The sequence below is a fragment of the Mangifera indica genome, chromosome 9 (genome assembly GCF_011075055.1).
Source record: "Mangifera indica cultivar Alphonso chromosome 9, CATAS_Mindica_2.1, whole genome shotgun sequence".
Lineage (NCBI taxonomy): Eukaryota > Viridiplantae > Streptophyta > Magnoliopsida > Sapindales > Anacardiaceae > Mangifera > Mangifera indica.
In genome coordinates, this window is record NC_058145.1 from 17179229 (window position 1) to 17202428 (window position 23200).

The following is a 23200-nucleotide window of genomic DNA, read 5'->3' on the forward strand; positions in this document are numbered from 1 at the left end:
AGATGATATATCATCAATATATATATGATATGTTATTATATGATTGAGTGTTGTTTTTTTTATATTTTAAAATCATTCAATCATATAATAATACATAATTTATGTATTTAAATTATATATTAAAAATATGTACATATAATTTTATTATAATAAAAAAAGAAATAATGCAAAATTTATTCTAATTCATCTACAATAGAGTTTTAGTAAGATTAATATTATTTCAATATTTTTTTTTCCTTTTCACCCATATAAAATAACGAAGTTTTAATATATTAAAATTTTTTAACCTTAAAAGAAACTTTACTTGGGTTTGAATTAAAATTTAATATTTGAGATTTAGTCCCGCCTTATAGGTGCGATGGTCGTCAATTCTAGCCACTAAAATTTTTATTTGCATGTATTTGATACAATTTAAAGTCTTAAACCAAATTTAATGCAAACCATGTAGCAGTTTGTGAATAAATATACAAACCTAATTTAATTTTCAGGAAAATTGATTAAAAAGATATTAAGAAAGCACGAAACAAAATTAAAATATAGATTCAAAGGCTGATTAGACTAGAAAACCTATATCTATTTACTTGCAAAGTGTAAATTTTCTGAATATATCTAAATACAATGTTATGCAGATCTAATTTTTAGTATTTTATTGGATAATTAAATTATGTATTACCATGTAATTTTATGTTATTTTTTCTTAATTCAAGATCATTTTATCATATAATAACATATTTGAATAGACATAGTTTTATTGTAGTAAGCTAAGTGAGATTACATGGACCAAAATAAAGCATTCTGAACCGCTTGTATTCCTAGTTGGATTCACAATACGATTAGAATAAAAGGAAATGAACAATGAACATTATGGTCCTCCTCGTACGAACTAAAAGGTGTGTGATTTATTTTTGGTTAATGGTAATAGTAGTTTAATTAATACATTATTAGGAGCCTTAGAGGCTTTTAAGGTTTTCATGAATGTGGTCCCTTAATCAAGCTTATATTTTAATTAACCATTTGTCTCAAAATTAACCAGGATTAGGGGACCATCTTCCTCAATATGGCTCCATTCTTTTATGGCAATGGAGAGTAGTTGGGGACCTCTTATCGACCTATAAATTTTTAAATTAAAAGATCATGCTTTTTTATAAAGAATTTTATTTTATTTTTTCTTGATCATTGTGTATATATAAACAAACATTTGTATTCTGACGGCCAGTATGATTCTCGATGGCATTTAAACTCTTGATCCCACCTTACTATGTTGGTAAAAAAGAAATTTTCTTTTTTCATATTGCTAATGGAAAGACAACTCTTGTCCTGCAAGACATAAACCCTAATTAGAATGAACTGTGCTGGAGACATATAGCTTTGTAAAATTTGTAATTCCTAAATAACAAACCATCCCTTAGCTAGGTATCCTTTTATGTATAGCCTATCTTATTATTTACTGATTTATATAACCTGGCCTTTTGGCATTCTCAAAGGGTTGCCATTTATAAATATATATCTTGTAGGGATCGAGGTCCCGTTTGTTCTTTTTCCATTTCTTTAAAATGGTCTTAAGGAGAAATGGAATGAATTCAATTTTAAACTAGGGGCAGGCTTGAGCTCAATGGAGGTCTCGTTACCATAAAATCAACTTATTTATTCATTTATAAACATTAATTATCCTACCAATGATATTGTATGTACCTCCAACAATATTGTTTAACATATAATCGTTGGTTCAGATTCATGAACAATTAACTAGATCACATTAAAAGCTTTTTTATGTTCAATCCATATATACTTGTTATCGTTTATATTTTATTGGATAATATAATTGTTAAACCAATTATAATTGTCGTTATTATGATATATTTTATACAAAACTTGAAACAACGTATATCATTCGTTAAAAAAAATTGCAACATCAACATATATATATTTTTTATAATAATTAGTTCATCGATGATTTTGGATTAGTGAACTAAAAGATGACACCTATATTAACCGATGCCAGAGAATCAATGTTTGAAACATATGATATATTATACCATTCTTTCTGTCTTGATATTGAACAGGATAGTCATGAAAGGTATGATTGATGGAGTTTTATGACTGTGAAACGAAAGAAAGTCTCAGGTTTTTAAGTCACTTTCTTATAAATAATAACATTTATTATAGATTCAAGAGTTAGTATAAATGATTAAGTGAAAAAGTCTTTTGTGAAAGATCAGAATTTACTTAATTTATTCATTTATATTAATTATGAGTCCGGTTATTATACCTCATTTCTTGTAAAAGATACTTAAATATCAAGCAAGCATCTTCCTCACTATTTATCGAATAATTCAACCTCTCTTTTATAAAACCCTAATCCATCAAACCCAGAAAGAAAGAAAGATTTTTTTAATTATACAGGGAGAATAATAGCGTCATATCCATGTTGAAGATGCCTTGCATTGCATGCACTTTATACAGTATATGTTTCAAATCATTCTTTGTATATATTCTTAGTGGACCTTTTTAATTTACTGCAGGAAATGGGGGCCATCAACTAGCTCTTTAGTAATAGATTAATACATAAATAAAAATGATTTTAAAATTAAATAAATTACGGTATTATCATGTTTAGTCATTTTGAATAAAAGATATATAAATAATTAGATTATTCAATTACATAATAATATATCAGTTCGTTTATATCCGTTAATGTTTAGTATTTATACATATATTCAATTACATTATTTGTACACTTATTTATATACTGAAAAATATATATATAATATTATTCTTATATTAAACATGTTTAAGAAAAAGCGTTTAAAATAAACCTATAAAACTTGTAATTAAGAAATCAATATATATGTATATAAAATAAAGGTAAAATATTCTTGGATGGAAATTCGAAGGTACGAAGAAGGAACAATATCAAAACAAGACCCACCCACGGATATGATTCCAGGTAACAATTAACAACTAGCAGAGAGCTAATGAACGTTTACATTACATGCCCTCACAAGTCATGGGATTAGATCCTGAGAAGTAAACTTTTTCTTCTAAAAGTCTCAAAATAGGATATAAGAACCATTTTTGCCGGGATTTTGAGTTTTCCGCAATCATTCGATATTAAATTAATATTTTCTATTCGAAGAATCACCCTCCTAAAAATACAACAATTATAGTTATAGTGTGATTATGTTTACTAACACAATACCTAATAAATGCAAAGAATGGAATGAGTCATATTCAAGTCAAAGATTGAATTTGTTTTCTTTTTCTTTTTTCTTAATAAAACAAAGAAAGTTCAAATCGATATGAATATTTGATATTAAATTAACTATTTTAGATTCAAAGTTAAATTTGAACTAAACCTACATACTAGGTTGGGTTTTACTAAACTTGGTTTTTTAAAGCCCATGATAATATTTGGACTAATATTAGGTTAGATTCTATCCGAGCTGTTTGAACTCAAATTACAGTTTAGATGAAGCAAGTCGAGTCCAAATCAAATATTGAACTTGTTTTCAGAAAACAAATTAACTTCTAATTGAATTGAACATTTGAATTTGAGCTAACTTAGATCGAATTTAAAATTAAATAATTTTTCACTCAAGTTTGAATCTCATCTTGTTGATTTTGAATTAACTATTAAAATTTAAATTGATCTCAAACCGAATCTTATCAAATTTGACCCAAATCGAATTTATCTGACCTTACCAAAAGTGTTTAGACAGTCGAACCATGATAGGGTCGGAGGATTTGGGGTCCTTATTATAGGAGTCATTTGGTGTTGGGTGTGCAAATTTTTGTGATATGGGGGTGGTGAGGGGTGTCATTTTAACGGAGAAACTTGGGAAAGGAGTTATAGTTGTAAGGAAATGGAAAAAGACAAAGACAATGTGATGTTTTCAGATTTATAGAAGACAGTTGATAGTGCTTGTGTTTGTGGTTTCTGGGTTGCTTGTTTACTGGCAAAATGGAATTTTGCTTTTGGGTTGTGATGCAATGAACTAGTTCAACCCAGTCTTACTGGTAAGACCAATTTGAAAGATATGCTCCAAATCTGTTTTCAAATTGAGCTCCAATCTGATACTTTGGTTCGAGATCAATTCATTCATCTTATAAGTGACACTATCTACCCATCCGTCACCCTCCACTGATACTGATCTGAGCATTATGGTTTCAAAGTTAGTTGATGATGATAAAATAATTAATAGTAATGGAGTCACTTCATTAGACTAACACCAAGAAATAGTCATGCTCAAAAACACATCAAATAGCAAGATAAAAAGTGCTCACGTTAGCTGACAAGATTATATTAAAGGGATGAAGGCTCCTGAGTCCTCCCAAGCCAGCAAATTCAGTCAGTCACTGCTGCTTTTATGTTAATAAGGAAGGGTTTACAAAATGCTCTTGAAAACATGTACATATTGCCAAACATCAAGAAGCATTTGCCAAACTGAGCATGAATTGAAATCCACTTACAGCATCCATCCAGGGATAAACCCATTCACTTGCTGGGCAGCATGAGACGTCGCAGTTATCTGATCAGAAACCACAGGAGTGTACCTGCAATGCCAAAAACCATATAATATAAATAAAAATGACAAACTATATATATATATACATATATGTATGTATGTATACCCTATTTGCAAAGTGGGATTGCATTCTATGGGCTGGTACAAGTCTTGAGTCTGAGGATGCTGAGGAGCATATGAAATGTTGTGCTCACTGTCTTCCCATGATGAGCGAATCTGGGTTTTTGCATTGATTTCTTCCAACTGCCAAACATTGAATTTTTCAACCATAGTTGAAAGCTTGAAGAAAGGACTTCTGATGCACAGTCTGAGAGTTTAAACTCGAAATCAGATGTTAATGTGAACTACAAAGTTACCTTTACAGTCAAAGCTCGGTTGGCTTCAATTAGCAACTGCTCCTGTAATTTACAAGCAGAATGTCAGGGATAAGAGTACATAAAAGTGGAGCATGATTAATTTTCTTCCAGTTTTTGGTACCTTGTTTTGGAGATCACTGAATTGGTCCAGCATATACTGGGTCTGAAAACAAGATTGGAATACAAGTTAATCTGAATATTCACATAAGTTTATAAAACTAAGTTATTGTTTTCACAATGGCTTGAAGAGTTGGATTTGATTCGAATTGCTCAAATTGGAATTTAAGCTTGGATCAAGCAACCAACTTTGAGTTAAAGATTATACTCATTTTCAGAAAATGAGTTGAGCTTGAATTGATTAGAATATCTAATTATTCAAACTAACACAAACTTGAATATAAACCCAACTCATTCAATCTGAGTTTAATTTAAGCTAGAGTATATCCAATCGAACCCAACCCTACCCTCAATGATTATTGATACGGTTTGTAAGCATATCCACATACCTTAGTGGATCGAACAAGCTTTAAGGATGACTCTAACTGCCGCTCAAGCTGCTCCAACTCCTTTGTTCCAAGAGGCCCCAAGTCTTCCCCCAGTAGATTCCTGAGGTATTACTCTGACAGTATAATTATAAATTCATGCAAAACACAAAATTTAATCTACATTTTCGCATTTTAGTAAAATTCCTCTAGACATGAGTGATGGGGCACAGGTAAATCGCACTAGAAACTATCTACTAGATCAATAAAGTAAATAATCACAAAGTAAAGAGAAATAATATGAGTGAATTATTTTAGTTCATGCACAATCAGCTGTTTACATCTAATAGAGTCAGTAGTATTTTCAATATCTCTTGTTACAATAAATATATTTGTATAAGGAATTGTTATGTGTCCGGAGATAGAAAATATTGAAGACATATTATGTATACCTCTGAGTTCGCTGGAGGGCCTCAAATCTGGTTTTGAGTTTCAAGTACTCGCGATAGCTACTCTGTAAAAGGTAAAACAACCTCGTCAAAAATTAATTCTGCAAAACCAACCAAACCAGTTAAAGCATACTGTCAATTTTATGGAGATCACATCTATCCCATACAAGTCATAGTGTTTGACTAGGCACCCCATTTGGCAGAACCTGATTGCCAAGCCAGTAAATCTCAAGAAGACTAACCCATCAATCCATCGCTAAAGCCCCTCATTTTAATACGATTGTGCACTTAAGTTAATTTATGGGATTCTATACTTTTGAGATTCTATACTTTAACCAACTATTTTACTCGTTACTTCTTGTTATTATTATATTTTCAAACAAACAAGAGGCAGATTTGATACTAAAATTTTAAACTTATGAAAAACAATAAATATGTGCATATTATATAGTAAAATAGTCATCATTAATAACTAAATTAATATTTATTATAAATGGACATAGTCATGTCTAATACCATGGTATAATGTCTAAATCATGCCTTTGAGAAACACATAAAACATATTAAATAATAATAACAGGAAAGATACCTCGAGTTCCTCGGCTGGTTTATTTACTTCCATCGCACCATAGGTGCATTTCTGGTACCTCTCAAGGGTCTTGAGCATGCTACCATTACCGAAGAAAAAGGAAGTAATGATCCCACAATTATATCAGAAGCTAAAAGCTAAAATAATTTAACTTAGGCAACACAAACTAATACTACAAGCAGATTATGAAGATATCTTGATGGATGGTTTTGTTTTCTCTTGCTACCCAAATTAATGTTTCGGTGGGTGGATTTGAGTTGAGTTAGTTCAATTTGAGTTCATTATTTAGTTTAAGTAAGCCGAACTCAAGTTGAATCTCTAATTCAATTCGTTTATCTTTTCAATGATATTATTTACCTCTTTGATTATTCACATTGTTAATAACACTATTTATCATGGTAGCAACATTTTGTTGATATTATACACCAATTCAAGTAAACTTGAGCTTAAGTTTAAGCTTAAACTAAGTGTTATAAATTGAAGTCAAATTTGAACTGATCTGGTCTCAGCTTAGATAAAACCCACTCCTATGTTTTGGTACTTAGAACTCAACTTCCAGATATAATCTTCATTTTATGTATAATTACATCTAATCATCATATAAGAATATGAATTTAAAAAAGTGAACAAATTTCTGTAATTAAATCTATGTAATTTTGATATGTTAGAAGAAACCATGTTTGAATTCAGAAAGTCTGGATCAGAGTTTGAGTTGGTGATAAGGTCATCAAAGAAACCATTAGAAATTGTCTAAAAAAAAAAAAAAAAGAAAGAAAGAAAGAAATATCATCACAGATGAAAAAGAAGAATTATTAGAGAATAAGTAAAGTCTCTAGAAAAGATAAAAAATCACCGATAAAGGTAAATTTGTTGATGATTTTTCAAAGTTTCATTGGATTTGAGCTGATTCAATTCAAATTCAAACTAAGATATCTTAGTTCAAGTTCAATTTATTCAAATCAAACATTTAGCTAAAACTAAGTCACCTCAGGCTTTTAACATGATGAATTCAAACTAACTCAAATTGAATCTCTATTCAAATACAACTTTGGAGATTTGATATTAGTATAATAAGAAACAAGTCAATGTCCAAAACGCTACATATTTTAAGACTGCTTTCAATCTTCATAACAAGAAGACGGTCGTATGCATGCAGAATAATTGCTTACAAAAGTTTGCTCTGTGTGCTTGTTTGCATCCATTTCAAAGAAAAACAATAATGAGTAGTGCTAAGTAAAAAATATGTATAACTTTATACACAAATAATAATATATCATTATATAATTTGATAATTTTAAATTAACGATAAAATAATATTTAATAACATAATGATATCTCATTATTTATGTATATATTTTATTGAAATAATAATAAATTGATTCTGCATTACATTAATGAAGTAACATAGATTACAGATGCATTAATTTCAGCTTTTCTTTTAGTCGATAACAAGAAGCCGGTGCTAAATCCATAGCCCTGTAGAAGATTAAAAATCCCCTTATCTTTAAAAAAAAAGGTGTCCTTACAAAGTTTAAACAGAGACAAGATAAAAAAAGAACCATTAATTTCTGTTTAAATTTCATATCTTATGCAGAAAAAGTTGGGTGTACGTGATCCATGACCTTAGGCTTTTAACACGTAAGAATCTATTTAAAGCCAAGGCAAACTAACTTGTATCTTTCTGTCTTTGTCTGTTACTTTGTAAATGGAGAGAGATGAAATATGAAGACTTTGTGTTTGTAAGTTATAAAATAGAACGTCTACAGAATGATTTTAGAGAGTGAAAGTACAGAAAAAAAATTATTTAAGTACAAAATAATGAAAATTATTGTTATCTAGATCAGATCTTGTTCTGCAGCTGGATCACAATCAGATTAAACTCGACTCAACTCCAAAAAAATAAAACAAGCTAAGATAATCTATATTATCCCACAAAATAAAAAAAAGTAAATTTAGAAGAGAACGGAGGTCCAAAATCAGAAAGTGTGATGAGGGCAAAGAGATGAAGATATATAGAATAAAAAATAAAAAAGAAGAAAAGGGTTATACCTAGAGGAGCTGCAGAACTCATAGAGCTTGCCACGGCTGGAGAAAATGATGAGGGCGACTTCAGCATCACAGAGAACAGAAAGTTCATAAGCTTTCTTCAACAGCCCATTTCTTCTCTTGGCAAATGTGACTTGCCTGTTTATCTTGTTCTCTATCCTCTTCAACTCAACTCTTCCTCTCCCCATAATAATAATCACCTCACAAAAACAAATATATATAAATATATATTACTTAATATATGTATGAACTAATATATATCTCTTCTCTTGGGAAGAACTAGATGGTCTTTCTTTTCGAGAGTCAGGACTGAAACATGACTAAAAATGTGAAAACCGTATGAAAGAAAAAGAAAAAGTTTGAGAATTGGAAAGTGGAAACCCTAGCTGGCTAGAGAGAGAGAAGGAGAAGAAGGGCTTTCTTGTGTAATTGGGTATGTGTTGTTGCTTTGTGAAATTAACCTTTTGTTTTTCACATCTTCACTATAAATAGATTGGAATAGAGCTTGTGTTAGTCCTTAGGGTCGGTGCTTCTTTCTGTTTTCATGTTACTTGTTTTCTTCTGTTACTTCTTTCACTTTCCACCCTTTCTTTCCTACTCTCACTTTAAATGTGTGTTTCTCCCTGCCCTTTTTTTTTAATGGTGAATGTGATTATGGGTGCATTCAAGTCAAATTTAAACAAATGGTGACTCAAGCTTAGATTGAATCTAAAGAGTTTTATTTGAGCTCAAATAGATAACAAGTTTATTAAAGAAGTTATTGAAAAATATCGAAGATAAAAAAGATGAAGAATCACTATAGAAGAAGTCAAGAAAAAAAATCATCGAAGAATATGAATATTCGTAAAAAAAAAAGAATCTGTACATGACTTATTTGAGTCAAAACTAAGACTATTCTAACTTAAATTTGACTCATTTAAATTGAATATAGGGCTTAAAAGAGTTAAATCAAACTCAACTCCATCCCTAAATGTGATATAATAAATATATATCTATAGACAAGTGTTTTTTTAATTATATTTTATTTAAACATAAAAGTTTTTTGCGACAATAAATTATCGACATTTAAATAATTTATTATTTTGTTAATTACAAAAAATTCTTTAACTTAGGAACAATTTTTTTTGTTAATCAGAAACACTTATTTAACTCAAATTACCCTTTTCATGTTTTAATTATGTCGGGATCAAAACCTCAATTTTAGTCTTGAGTTTACATTAAATATTAAGCCTTACATAAATTTAATTGAATTGAGTTTGAATCCATCAACACTCGACTCGACTGATTGCAACCCTATTTCATATCACAGTGTAACAATTCAAGAAAATATTATTATCTTTAAGTATTTTTTAATATATAAAATATTTTTAGTAATGTCAAAAATCCTAGACTTGCATATATTCGCTGGATGGGTGGGCGCTGTAACAACGAGACATGCAGAAGCGCGTGGTGATAGCTCTTTTCTCTTTTGGAAATTTGTAAATTTTGTGTCATTTTTAGTTGTCTACTACACCCCTATCGGAACGTTGTAATCTACCTTGAAATGGTCTCACACGTGTCAACACCACACTGGTTTTAAATCTCTAGCATGCAATTTTTTTTACGTTTACTCTCTTTAAAAATTTTATTTTTCATTTCCCTTTTCAATTTATTTTGGCCCCAGTGCCCCTGCAGTATTATCTAATTACAACATTAGTTCATTTCAGCCCAAAATATTCCACTTCAATCTCTCACGTGCACCTATATCTATGTTGTGTGATCAAATTTTTTAGAAAAATGTATGAGAACGCCATCAAAGGTGCGTCTAAATGTGACGTGCGTGATAGACTAGTCAATGTTAAAGCGAAAAACTAAACATAAAAAGTGAAAGTAACTAATAGTAAAATATAGATGAACAAAAATGAAACTATAAATTATAAAACAATAATAAAAATTTTAAAGATATTTTATATGTATTACAGTAAAAATAATTCAAAGTCAATGGTCAACTAACCCATGACCGCTCATTCTTTTGTCATTAAGTATGTCATCTACTTATAAATTGAATTAATTAATTTGTTGAACAATATTTTATTTCTATCTCTTACCTTTACGTGATAATAATTATTTTATATTTATACATGATAACACAATGAATGAATTTTCCGAAAAACCCACCAAGATAAAGAACAAACACTCAAACCCATATAATGGATTTTTTAGTTCTTATTAATCACCCCTTGGTATTTGCCTTCTGAGACTTCTTGATTTAGGGGAAATTTGAAGTACACGTTTTTGGTATCATTTATTATAAGAATTTATACAGGATTTACAAGATAATAATGTGCCAATATAATTCTTTTTTTTTTTTAAATAAAATTCCGGCTTCTTGGACAAGCCATGCAAGCTTCAAATGACAAGTAGAAAGAAGCATGGCTTGATTTTGAAATTGCAATATCTTCAAGATTCTTCATGTGTGATGGTTGAAAGCAATGCATGGAACATTCAAAATGCCCTAATTATCCCAAAGTCTACGCATAATTCCCTCTTTACTAACATATAATCTTGTATATATGTCATTTCAAAATAAAACTGAATAATATCTTTTCGGAGCATTCAAAAAAGATAACGAAAGCAATGTTATCATGTTAATTATCGAATATGTTCTCAAATTATATCAATTATTTTGATAAATTTATTGACACTAAATACAATACAAGATTTTATTAAGTTTTAGGGTTTTTTTTTTTAAATAACTGGAATTCAATCTAAGACGAGATAATGTATGAATATATGTTATTTAAAAAAGTTGAGAATTATATATATTATAATCTAATTTATTATAACACTTATTTCATTTCAATGGTTAACTATAAGGGTGGAGTTCTAGCACACATATGAATTTAAATTAGACCTGACTTAATTCAAATTCATCATTATATATACTTTTATAATTGAATAATGTTTAAAAAAAAATTATCATAACACAATTAATAAAAAAAATATGTTTTTTATTTCCACGAACATTACATAATTATTATATTTTGATTTTTTTAATTATTTAACTTGTGATTAATATTCAATTCTCTCACCAACCTTTTGGGGTAATCTCATAAAACTTCAAAAATAAAAGATAAAACATAATACAAAATTTAAAAAAAAAATAAAAGGAAGTCAAATACGAACTTGATGAGGGGTAAAATTGAAATTAAATATTATTTTTAAAAAAATAATATTATATTTATAATTTTATACATAAATAATAATTATTATTATGTGATTAAATAATTAAAAATTATAAATAAAATAATATTTATTATCTAATAATATTTTATTATTTAAAAAATTATATAATAATATTATTATTTATGAAATCGAGGTGATGACGAAATGTAAAAATTGAAAAAATTTAAGATTTTAGTTGGTCTAATAGAAATTTGGCACGTGTCTCCAACAACTCAGTCCTATGTTTATGAGTATCTTGACTGTCCATGAAAAATCCTTAACAAACAGTTTCTTATGACGTGTCGACTTCCAAGAGGCTCATAGCTATAGGTACCAGTCGTGGTTCAGCACGTGGCTTAATCTGACAGCGGATCAAGTCTGGGTTGATTTTCAATTTGTGACATCTGTCGCACGCGTGATTAAAAAGTCTGTTTACCACATCAATGATTTGCAGGAAGACAACGTCGCTTTTACTTAAATGCCCTTCTGATTAGCAGTAATGCGTTTTGTGTACGGTCAGGTTAAATTTGACTGATTGTCTGATTGACATCAAGTTATCAAACGTCATTGCAATTAAAAAAATAAAATAAAAAATTCTTATTTTAAAATTCTTTTATTAGTTTTATTTTAAAATGGGTAATCATTATTTAAGAGTTTTAAAATAATATTGATAATAACATAATTATATATACATATTTTAAGTATATAAATAAGTATATATTTAATATATATAATTAAGTAATCGAATAATTTTAAATTAATAATAAAATAAAATCTAATCATATGATAATATATTATATGTATATTTAAAAATAAATACATATAACATTCATCTTTTGAAAAAAAGTTAAATTTTGAAAAAAAATAAAATAAAATAAACAAACTGATTATCTAATTATTAAAAACAATAATTGTATATAACCCACTTAAGCTCTAAACAAACTCTTCCTTCTTTATCTCTTCTCAACTCATCTCTTAATTCCTTGTCTCATTCTCTAAGCACAATTGTCCTCGATCTCTATCAATAATTTTCTTCATCTAATTGAATCCAGTAGATAAGAGTCAACACACCATGTCAAAATCTGTAGAAGACTCAATTCTGCTTTATAAGTTACGAAATAAATATTTTCAAGTGCAAAAAACATAGAATTTTAACTTTACCAACATGGATAAAAAAAAACTAATTATTATCATATAATTAAACAAATTTAAATTAGAGATAAAATAAATAATTATATCATTTTTAGAACACTTTAATTTATACCTATAATCATTACATCAAATATATTAAAAGTTTAATTTTAATAAATCATTAATAAGATTTTGAATATATGCTTCTATGTTTGACATTCCTCTCCTTTGGTACTCAAAGTTACATTTACGCTAATCGAGAATTTGACAAAGGATCACTTGGGATTGCATATATTCAAAAGGAAAGTAGAGGTGCAAAGCCCAATGGAACATATGCCAAAAAGAGGTAGTGAGGCTGAATGATAGTTTTCTTGTAGCTCATGCCTTTCCTTTGATGGGAAAAACTGATTGAAGCGAAGGAAACACCCACCATGATTTAGGGTCGACATCCATGATCTTTGAAGAAAGGTGGGTGGGTGGTGGCAAAAGGCTGAATGGAACATTTTTAAATTGTAAAAGAGATGTTGTGTAAGTACGTCGAAAAAAATTAATTAAATAGATATTGTCATTTAAAAGTAATATTGTTAAACTAAAATAATATTGTTATAAAGATTGTTTGATTTAATTTAAATAAAATGATTAGCTCGTCAATTACATTAAATTGAACACTTTTTAATTCGAATCCAATTTAATGACCAATCAAGTCCAAAACTTTGACTTGAACTCAATGTATGCAAGCTTAAGTTTAACTTTATGTGACCGAATCAACTTACAACACTAGCGCTAATCCAGCCCTGACCTCTGCTGGGCATAATTGAAGGTCAAAAATGGACAATTCTGAACAACTTCCGTCATGGTACTGTCATAAAGCTGGGCACGACAAAATACGATCCATAATTTTCCGGGTCCTATCTATCGGGTTACGGATATTTAAAATAACTTATACCGGTGAAATCAATGGCCTATTAGCTCAGCTGGTTAGAGCGTCGTGCTAATAACGCGAAGGTCGCAGGTTCGAGACCTGCATGGGCCAAACTTTTTTCTTTTGGGCAAGTTTGTCCTCTGGTTGGGCCTGGACTTCGGCTACAGTTAACTTTAAATTGTATAAGCTTGGTCTCTATATTAAGGGAAGTTTGGGCTTGGGCTAGATGGTGATGCGAGTGTTGAAGGATCTTGTGTAGTAGTAAAAATGTAAGAAATGCTAGCGTGATTTGATAGTACAAATAAGATTTACACACACAGCATTTTATGGGTTTGTGTTTTTTTGAGTTTCCCTTCAAATTAGACAACTAGGTGTGTGATTAACATGTTAATTAGTGTTAATCCTTTCATTTTCTCAAAAGAATTACTCAATCAATTGGTTAGGATATAAAGTCCTCTTTATAAGATTCATATACTTGTCTTTGAATCATTTCAAGTAAAAACATAAAAGGGTATTCGCCATAATTTGTGGCTTATCATTAGGGTAGATTCCTTTAGAGTCAATCTTAAATTAGAGTTTTATCTTAAAAACTCAGTTCAAAATTAATTCATTTATCTATTTAATAGATAATGTTTATTCCATTAACGATACTATATTTACTATTTTAATAATATTATTTACCTTATTGATAACTTTCTGATAATATTATGAACCAACTCAAATAAACTCAAACTAAACATTATAAATTTAATTCGACATATGTATGTATGTGAGAGATATATATATAGTTTATGATTTGCGATTTATTTAAGTAGAAACTATATTATAATTCAACTCTACTTTTATATATTTAAAAAAGTAGAGTTGAATTAACTATAAATAGAAACTAGATAAGATTGCGTCTTAATATTGTTTTATTAGAGTTGAATTAACTATAAATAGAAATTTTAGAAACTAGATAAGATTACATCTTAATATTGTTTTGACCTTTGAAATATTAGGCCTACACAATCATGGCCTTTGACAAATAACTATAAATCAATCAAACTTACCAATTTTGACCATATAATGTTTGATTTAAAAAAAAAAAATCTAATTACGTAATGACAACTTAATAGCAAATGAAAGCAAATTTAACATTTAATATTAATTAAATTACATAATTAATTCATCTGAATTTCGATCAATGGAGGGCTCCAATCCAAACCATCTTTAGCCTTTCAATGGCAGAGGAGGAATGCTTTGCTCATGCCGAAAGAAATTTTCAGGATCAACTTTGGTCTTCACCCTTACCAGTCTCATGAAGTTCCCTTTGAAATATTTCTCTCCCCAAGCCCTAGCCTCCATAAAACTTGTATTACTCTTCTTGTTCAAACCCAGATCAAGATCCCTGTAATTCACATATGCACTTCTGGGGGACTTGGAAACATAAGGAGCCATGTACTTATACAACTCCCTCATCCACTCCACATGCTTCTTCTTATTCTGATCTCCATCTTGCCACCCAGTTGTGTAAAAGATTTCGAATATGTTTCCCTTTCTATGAGGGAAAGGAATTTCAGAATCTGAAATCTTGCTCATCATTCCACCGTATGGATTCAACACCATTGTTGGATTCTCTTCTTTCAAAAACCTCTTCCATATTCCCTCTAGCACGATTTCAGGAATGGGGTCTTTAACAAAGTCCGATTTGGCTTTGAAATAGATCTTGTACATATTCTGTGGCTGAAGTAAAATTTGAGGGCTTGTGTTGACTGGATACTGACCCTGGTAAATCATAGATTTGATCCAGGTTGCTGAAATGCAATCTTTTCTTGTCAAACCTAGTTCAGGGAACTTCTCTTGCATTATTTGAAGGAGTTTTTCTGGGCCACCAAGATACAAGGCTGTGTATGTGTTGAGTACAATTTTGTTGCCGTTTTGGCTTGCATTAGCCACCTGAAAGAATACTCTGAGGAAGAGATCTTCATCGAGTGTATGCGCGACTTGTTGCCATTTATAGAAGAGCTTGGTGGCTCCTTGTTCTATGGTTTTATTAAGTGTGAAAACAGTCACCGTTGATGGCACAGGAACCAGTTTTATTTTCCAGGAGAGGATGATTCCAAAGCTTCCTCCTCCACCTCCTCTTATTGCCCAAAATAGATCTTCTCCCATGGCTGCTCGATCAAGAACTCTTCCGTGCACATCGACAATTCGAGCATCAAGGACATTGTCAGCACTAAGACCTTATTTTCTCATCATAAAACCGATAGAGCCTCCTGTAATGAGCCCGCCAATGCCTACGCTTGTGCAGGAGCTAGCAGGAAAGCCATGGATGTTGCTTTTCTCTGCAATTCTATAGTAGACTTCACCTGTTATCGCACCAGACTGAACCCAGGCGCTGTTATCAGCAATATCTACGGTAATAGATCGAAGCTTGGCAATGTCTACTACAATGAAAGGTGTTTCAATTTCGGATACATAAGAGAGTCCCTCAAAATCATGGCCTCCGCTTCGAACTCTCATTTGAATTCCAAGCTTTTTAGCGCAAATAACGGCTCCCTGGACATGGGATTCCTCTAAAGGGGTGAAGATAAACTCAGGCTTTGGCAGTGAAGGGTCTGTAAACCTGAGGTTTTGAGCTGTAGAGAGAAGGATTGAAGAAAATGAAGAAGTGTTTTTGGTGTAGAACGTGGAGGAAGGAACTGAAAGCTGAGGATTTTCAGAGAGGCATTGCACAAAATTCTGTTGAACTGAAATCGAAGTTGTTGATGAAGAAACTGATAGCAGGACTGCAAACAGCGAAAGAATGTAATTACACAAAAACTTCATATTTTTGTTTTCAGGATTTCTGGTGGTTCAAGAATTGATTGTTGATATGAGTAAATATATAACGAAAAATTCACTTTGAGTATATAAATAAGTATATATTTATATGTGTTATTATTTGATTAGTTATTATTTTATCTTTAATTCAAAATCATTTAATTATACAATGACATGTGTAAATATGTATCTATTTGTATATTTAAAATAAATATATATAATTTTATTGATATATTAGGTGAATCCAAACAAAACTAAATTATGATTTCGTTGAAATTAAAGTCAGAGCTAAGCACTATTATTGATCGAATGATGAATGCTTTACAAATTTAAATTAAAAGAAGAAAGCAATCAACTTTTTACTATTTTCTTAATTTGAACAGAGGAAAGATTAGGGCTGGATTCGAGCCGAGCTGAGCTCGGCTTGTAGCCAGCTTAGACTCGGCTCGAGTTCGGCTCAGTTCGGCTCGTTTTTTATATCAAAACAACATCATTTTGTATATATATATGGATCAAAACGACGTCGTTTTGTATAAAAAATTTTAAAAAAAATCTATTGAGCCAACCTGAGCCAGTTCGAGCTTGGCTCAAGCTCGATCAAGCTGAGCAGGGCTCGATTCGTTTTGGGTTCGAATTGAGCCGAGCCGAGCTCGAGCTGGCTCAGCTCAAGTCCTGCCTTAGGAAAGATCTTAGGAGACAAAATTTGACCGAGGAGGCATTCAATTCAAAGAGAAATATAAAGATTGTAAAGAATAAATATCCATTGAATTTCAATGAGGGTTAGAATAATCAAATTTTGTAAAGCAATGTTACATATGTATATTTTAAATATATAAAATAAATGTATAAACGATAAATCATCATACGATTTTATCTAATTATATAAGAACATATAATTTATATATTCAAAATATATACCCATAATTTTATTGAATTTTCAATGTATTGTCATTAAATAAGAACTTAATCTTCAAAGATACACTAAGGTTGCTTCGTTGATGCGAGAGTTGTTACCTTCAACTCAAGTTTAAACAATAATCAATTTGATTTAAACTTGAATCTAAGATAATTAATTTAAATTTGAGTATGTGAATAATAACATTAGAAAAAGAGAAGAGTTATTGAAGAATAAAAAGAATCATTAATATCAATATCAATCTTGAGCTTCATCAGGAAGAAAAGAAATATCAATGAAATAAGTTCTAACATCAGTGTCAATCTTGTGGCAAGGTAAGTTTTCCTCGTTTGAATCCAAGTAGGCTGATATAAACATATACGGCATCTCACTTCTGGGAGGAGGGAAACTTTGCAAGGGAGATTTACCCAATTTGCAAAGGACAACCGATGATCCTGACTTAACAACCACCAACATTTAGTGGTGGAGAACAGCCGATGATTATGACTTAACAACGACCAACATTGATTGGTGGGGAACAGCTGAAATATTATACCATTAGTTTATGCCTAATCTTTTAAACTTTTCAAAGGTGTAAGGAATTATTCTCTCTTATCTCTTCTCTACTACTGAGGCCAAAGACTTATTCACACCTAGGTTTACTCTATTCTTAATATCTTCTATTTTAAAAATCTAAATATTCATCTATTATTTAACATATATCAAAAATTTTCATTAATTATTATTTTATTTTTAATATTAAAATAAATAAAAATTTTATTTACTATTTTAATTTAAAAAATTAATAATTTTATCATACCTAAAAGTTTAAAAATATGTTTTTTATTTAAGGTTTGATTTTTTCAAATCTGATAACTACTTCAGGAAGGTCATCAGCTAGCCTATGCACCACCTCTCTTCTTGGGAAACCATCAAAAATTTTGATCGAAATAATCAAATAACATAGATTTATGTTTGTCACACGGATTTGTACATTATTTGACTGATGTACAAACATGAGTGTTATGTTTATGTATAGTTTGACTGAAGCACAGAAGATAAGCTTTGCTCTTATAACTAATTGAAAATTTTAACAAAAATTGGATGATAGATAAGTATTTGAGTTTTGAAATTCCGTAGATAAGCGTTTGCGAATAAACTAAACATTGGGTGGGAATAAGTCTTTTGGCCTTACTATATACTATAAATTATTATATGAAACAGGGTAGGGGTGTGTCAACTTGAACTTGACCCATGTTCAGCTTAAAATTAGTTTGAACCCGAACTGGGGTAGACATACTCTTTCTAAATGTACAGTTTTCTTGCCAATTTCGCCACCATTGGCCATTGATGGAGGATGTTTGTGCGCCCCGTACTAGGGCCCTTGAAACTGGAAATAAAGTGGCCACAGTTGGTGGCACTGGAACCAATCTTATATATATTCCATGAAAGAATAACAGCAAAGCCACCTACCCCACCTCTTATTGCCCAAACCAAATTAGATCTTCACCCATGGGTGCTCGGTCAAGAACTCTGCCTCTTGCATCAACAATTTTAGCATCTAGAGCCTCCAAGGAATAATTTGGGTGATCAAAGTGAGAAAACTGGATCTTTCACCTATTTAATTACCATCAAGATATTACTTCTCTCCTTATTTCTGTATTAGACTTCACCCAGAGTTGCACCAGCCTGAACCCACTCACTGTTATCATCGTCAATATATATAGATACCGAGACTTGCTGAGGTCTAGCTACTACAATGAAAGGTATTTCAATTTCTGATGCATGAATCCTTCCAATGCCATACTTCACAAATGAGAGTACAATAAAGCCTATAGAAAGAGGCACACGCCTCATCCAAGTCCTCCTAACATGTGCCCAACATACATCCTCCGGCAACCTCCACCTTCCCGATGAGTGTCTCCGCCAGATTTCACACCTCTCCTCCTTAACAGGCGACTTAACGCAAAGGCTTGTTGTTAGCTTCGCTTTGGGCCTTGCCATCCGCCTTGTCAAGCGTTGGCCTGGCCTCTATAAGGTCTTAAATCATCACCCACAGCCCAAACAAGAACCCCGACCGGGGCTTTCTCAAAGGCCTTCCCTGCCTTGCCCGGTTCTACTACGCCATCTCATGACCCTGCACCAACTCATGACCAAAGAGACCTTAGACATGCCCTTTCAATTTCACCCCATAAATGTTGAGTGAGTTAACAGTACATATGCCCAGGAGAGACGTTGGCTTTAATATCAATACTAAACCTTAATGTGTGATTGGCTGAAGATGACAGAGTCGATGCACAATTCGGGACCAAAAAGAATGAAAATGTGAAGGATTACAAGCAAATGGGTCAATTTCTAGCAATGGTTTGATCAATGTCACCCAGGTTTCTTTTTTTTTTTTTTTACTTTTTGGTAAACCAATAAACTGATCATAATTTGAATGAGATATCAAACTATCATTTTTTTCTATCGGAAAGATTAATTTTCTTATTAAAAGAGTTAAACTTTGAATTAGGCTAAATTTTTAGATTTTTTTATTAAATAATTAAACATTCATTATTTCTCCTTGAACTTACTAAACTAATAACTTTCCTTTCAAAACAAATAATTATAATTATATTTATACAATAGTTTAAATAGATTATATTAAAAATTTTGTCAATTCTAAAAGAAAATATAAAAATTCAGTTCTTTTAATAAAAAAATCTAAAAATTTAATAATTTCAATAGAATAAAATAAATTTTGATCATTTCAATAAAAAAATAAAGTTTAAAATTTAATACCCCAAAATATTGTTATCTCTAGTTTGAACGGTTTAATAGATAAATTTGTGAAAGGTTGTAATACTTTACTCAACTTATTAACAAGGATTAATAAGTTGTATCAGTCTTATACATAATTAAACTTATTAATAAGGGTTAACAACAAATGTAAGGGTGATGCATTAAAGGTTTTTTTGACTTTGATTCGTAAATGGAGACTTATACTTAGTTTGAATACAATTTAATTTTAAATTTAATTTAAGTCAAACTTAAATTTGATTATTTAATTTAGTTTAAATTAATTTATTGTATCTAACTTACTAGCTAAGGTCGGATTGCATATAGCCCTAGTCCAATAGATAAGTTTTTGGTGTTCAAATAAATAGTTTAGAGATAATTAAGCAATATTTATTAATTCATCATTTTAGAAAAAAAAAATTATGGCATTTATTATTTACTTAATCCCTTGGCGTTTGCACTAATTAGGGCTGGATTTAAGCCGAATCGAATTTAAACTCAGTTCAGTTTACATAGAGTTAGCTCAAGTTCGAGCTCGAACTCAATCAAGCTTGGCTAAGACAGGCTCGTTTCAGGCTCGATCAAGCTCGGCTCATTTTTCGTTATCAAAACGACATCGTTTTAATACATATTGATCAAAACAACGTCGTTTTGTATTAAAAATTTTAATTAGAAAATCTGACGAGTAGCTCGAGCTCCGCTAAGGTGACTCGTTTCGAGCTCAACCGAGCTGAACTCGAGTTTGCTCGATTCGAATCCAACCCTAACACTAATCAAAGGGAATGGAATTCTTAATTTAAAAGATATGCATAAGTCTTACACTAAATCTTCAAACACAATTATAACATTTAGGCCAAAGGGCTTATTTTCACCTAAGATATTGCGATACCCTAAAGTTTTATCTTTCAATTTTTAAAAACATAAATGCCCACTTATGAGACTATTTATATTAAAAATTTGAGATTAAGAGTAAAACCTCTATTTACTAAAAAAATTTAAAAAATAAAAATTTTATTACATTTTTTTCTCTCAGGTTTAAAAATCTTATAATTTTCTTCCACTCAAAAGTTTAAAAAATGATAATTTTTTTTCACTCAAAAACTCTAACTGATATTTTTAATAAAAATTACGTCATGAGTGGGTATTTGGATTATTGAAAATTTAAGACTATGATTTTGAGATTTCAGTATACCTTGGGTGGGCACAAGTATTTTGTGCTTTTTGCTTGACAGAAGTATCAGACGAAGACAATCCAATGAAGATGTTTTCGTCTTCATCAGAGCAAATAGACTTCGTCGATAGCTGAGCTGTGATCAATAGAGAGAGTTAAAGTCGGGAGAGAGAGCCAAAGGGGTCAGAGGCGATGAAGTTCAGTGTTTTCGATGACGGTTTGTAAACCTTAGAGAAGAAATTTTTATTTTTTAAACTTCAGGTAAAAAGAATGTGATATTTTCAAATTAAGGGGGGTAAAAATAATAAACTTTTGGTTTTTTTAATTAAATAACAGTGTTACCTTAACTCTAATAAAAAATTTTTAACGAATGGATACGACTTTAATTTTTTAAATATCACAAATATAACTTTGAGAATATACCAAAACTTGGGTGGAAAATAATCCTTTTGCCAAAATCATAAAATTTACGCCGCAACCTGACAATGAAATTATTAAAAGATATGAAAGTGATCTTAGTAACTCAATTTAGCAATAATGTATTTATGTTAATCTTAAATTTTGCTCTAAATTTTACCCGAAGACCCGACCCGAAAATGCATTTCCACCCACCCATTAGCTTACTTTAGCCAAACCTGAGAGTAAATTCTAACGTGCACTGGGTTTCTTGCATTTTAGGGTTTAGCAAAAGTCAAACTGTAAAAAAAAGTTAAAAATTTTCAACACAGTATAGGGTTTTCGCATTGCCTAGAAGCTATGCGTATAAATGTAGGCCTAAGTTGTGTCGTTTGATGTCCTTATTGTAGACCTGACCACGGTTTGTGAATCGTTAGTTTACGATTCGAAAACATAAGGACCCTGAATCGAAACTGTAATAGGACGGTTCGGAATCGACGGTTCTGGTTCATGGCCCCAGTTCGGAACCGACGGTTTCGGTTCGAAACTGATATTGAACTGTCAATTCTAATACATGATCTTGCTTTAATTTTTAAATTATTAATTACAATAATTGAAAATTAAAAGAAAGACTTAGATTTAAATTTTCAATTAAGCTTCCTACGTATCTTCTTAAGGTTTATAAGTTGATTTTCATTCACATTTGATATATGTAAATATTGACCAAATCTCTTATTATTGGAAGAATTTTCACTACTTGTCATTTTTTGATAATAAATAAAATTAATTATATAAATAAATTATTTGATTAATTATAAAAGATAATAAAAAAGTAAATAAAATTAATTATATAAATAAATTATATAATTAATTAGGAAAGATAATACAAAAATAATAAATAAAATTAATTATAGAAATAAATTCTATAATTAATTATGAATTGTATAATAAAAATAAAAATTAGAATTAATAAAAAATTAAGAAAGAATTTAATTAAATTTAAGAGAATTTGATTAAATTGAAAGATTGAGAGAGTATTAAGAGTTGAAAGAATAAGAATGAGAGTTTGAAGGATTGAGAGTGAGAGTAGTAGTGCGATTGAAATTTGAGAGAATGAAATTTGAATTGGTATATATATAGAAAAATTTTTTTTTGAAAAAATTAAAAAATAGGGGGGTAAATTAATTTAAAAAATTGCAGGGGACCGTTCTGGAAAAATTCGCAGGGGACGCTGAAAATTGCAGTGGACCGGTCCCCTGCAGTTTTTCTTCAAACTTCAGCGAGCCAACGGTTCAAGGGAACCGTTGGCTGTTTAAATAAAATTAAAAAGAATTAAAAAAAAATTCAAATTTTTTTCGGGTTCAGTACAGTAAAAATCCGGTTCATAAACCGGTTTGAACCGGAGGTTTTCAAGGTTCCAATTTATGTTAACCGGAACCGAACCGCA

At 30.4% G+C, this 23200-nt stretch overlaps 1 protein-coding gene, 1 non-coding gene and 1 pseudogene across 3 annotated transcripts; 1 reads left to right on the plus strand and 2 right to left on the minus strand.

Moving 5' to 3' along the window:
- Nucleotides 1-4237: 4237 nt before the first annotated feature.
- On the minus strand, nt 4238-8911 carry LOC123226057 (agamous-like MADS-box protein MADS2). Of its 2 annotated transcripts, XM_044650524.1 has the most exons (8): nt 8452-8908; nt 6403-6481; nt 5817-5878; nt 5389-5488; nt 5004-5045; nt 4883-4924; nt 4633-4769; nt 4238-4554 (listed from the first exon to the last, which is right to left on the minus strand). In XM_044650524.1, the coding sequence occupies exons 1-8, from the start codon at nt 8634-8636 to the stop codon at nt 4467-4469; spliced, it is 735 nt and encodes a 244-aa protein (XP_044506459.1). In that variant the 5' UTR covers nt 8637-8908; the 3' UTR covers nt 4238-4466. The 2 variants fall into 2 exon arrangements, with proteins under 2 accessions (XP_044506459.1, XP_044506457.1); XM_044650522.1 differs by having other exon boundaries at nt 4238-4769; nt 8452-8911.
- Nucleotides 8912-13742: 4831 nt separating this feature from the next.
- Nucleotides 13743-13816, plus strand: TRNAI-AAU. Its single transcript has one exon. It is a non-coding gene; the product is annotated as a tRNA-Ile (tRNA).
- Nucleotides 13817-14601: 785 nt separating this feature from the next.
- On the minus strand, nt 14602-16564 carry LOC123225276 (annotated as a pseudogene).
- Nucleotides 16565-23200: the final 6636 nt, after the last annotated feature.

Coding starts and splice junctions, on each gene's coding strand:
- LOC123226057 (XM_044650522.1), bottom strand. CDS start 8,636: ATGGGGAGAGGAAGAGTTGAGTTGAAGAGGATAGAGAACAAGATAAAC. Junction 5,879..6,402: donor AACCAGCCGAGGAACTCGAG/GTATCTTTCCTG, acceptor TACCTTTTACAG/AGTAGCTATCGCGAGTACTT. Junction 4,770..4,882: donor ACCGAGCTTTGACTGTAAAG/GTAACTTTGTAG, acceptor AATGTTTGGCAG/TTGGAAGAAATCAATGCAAA.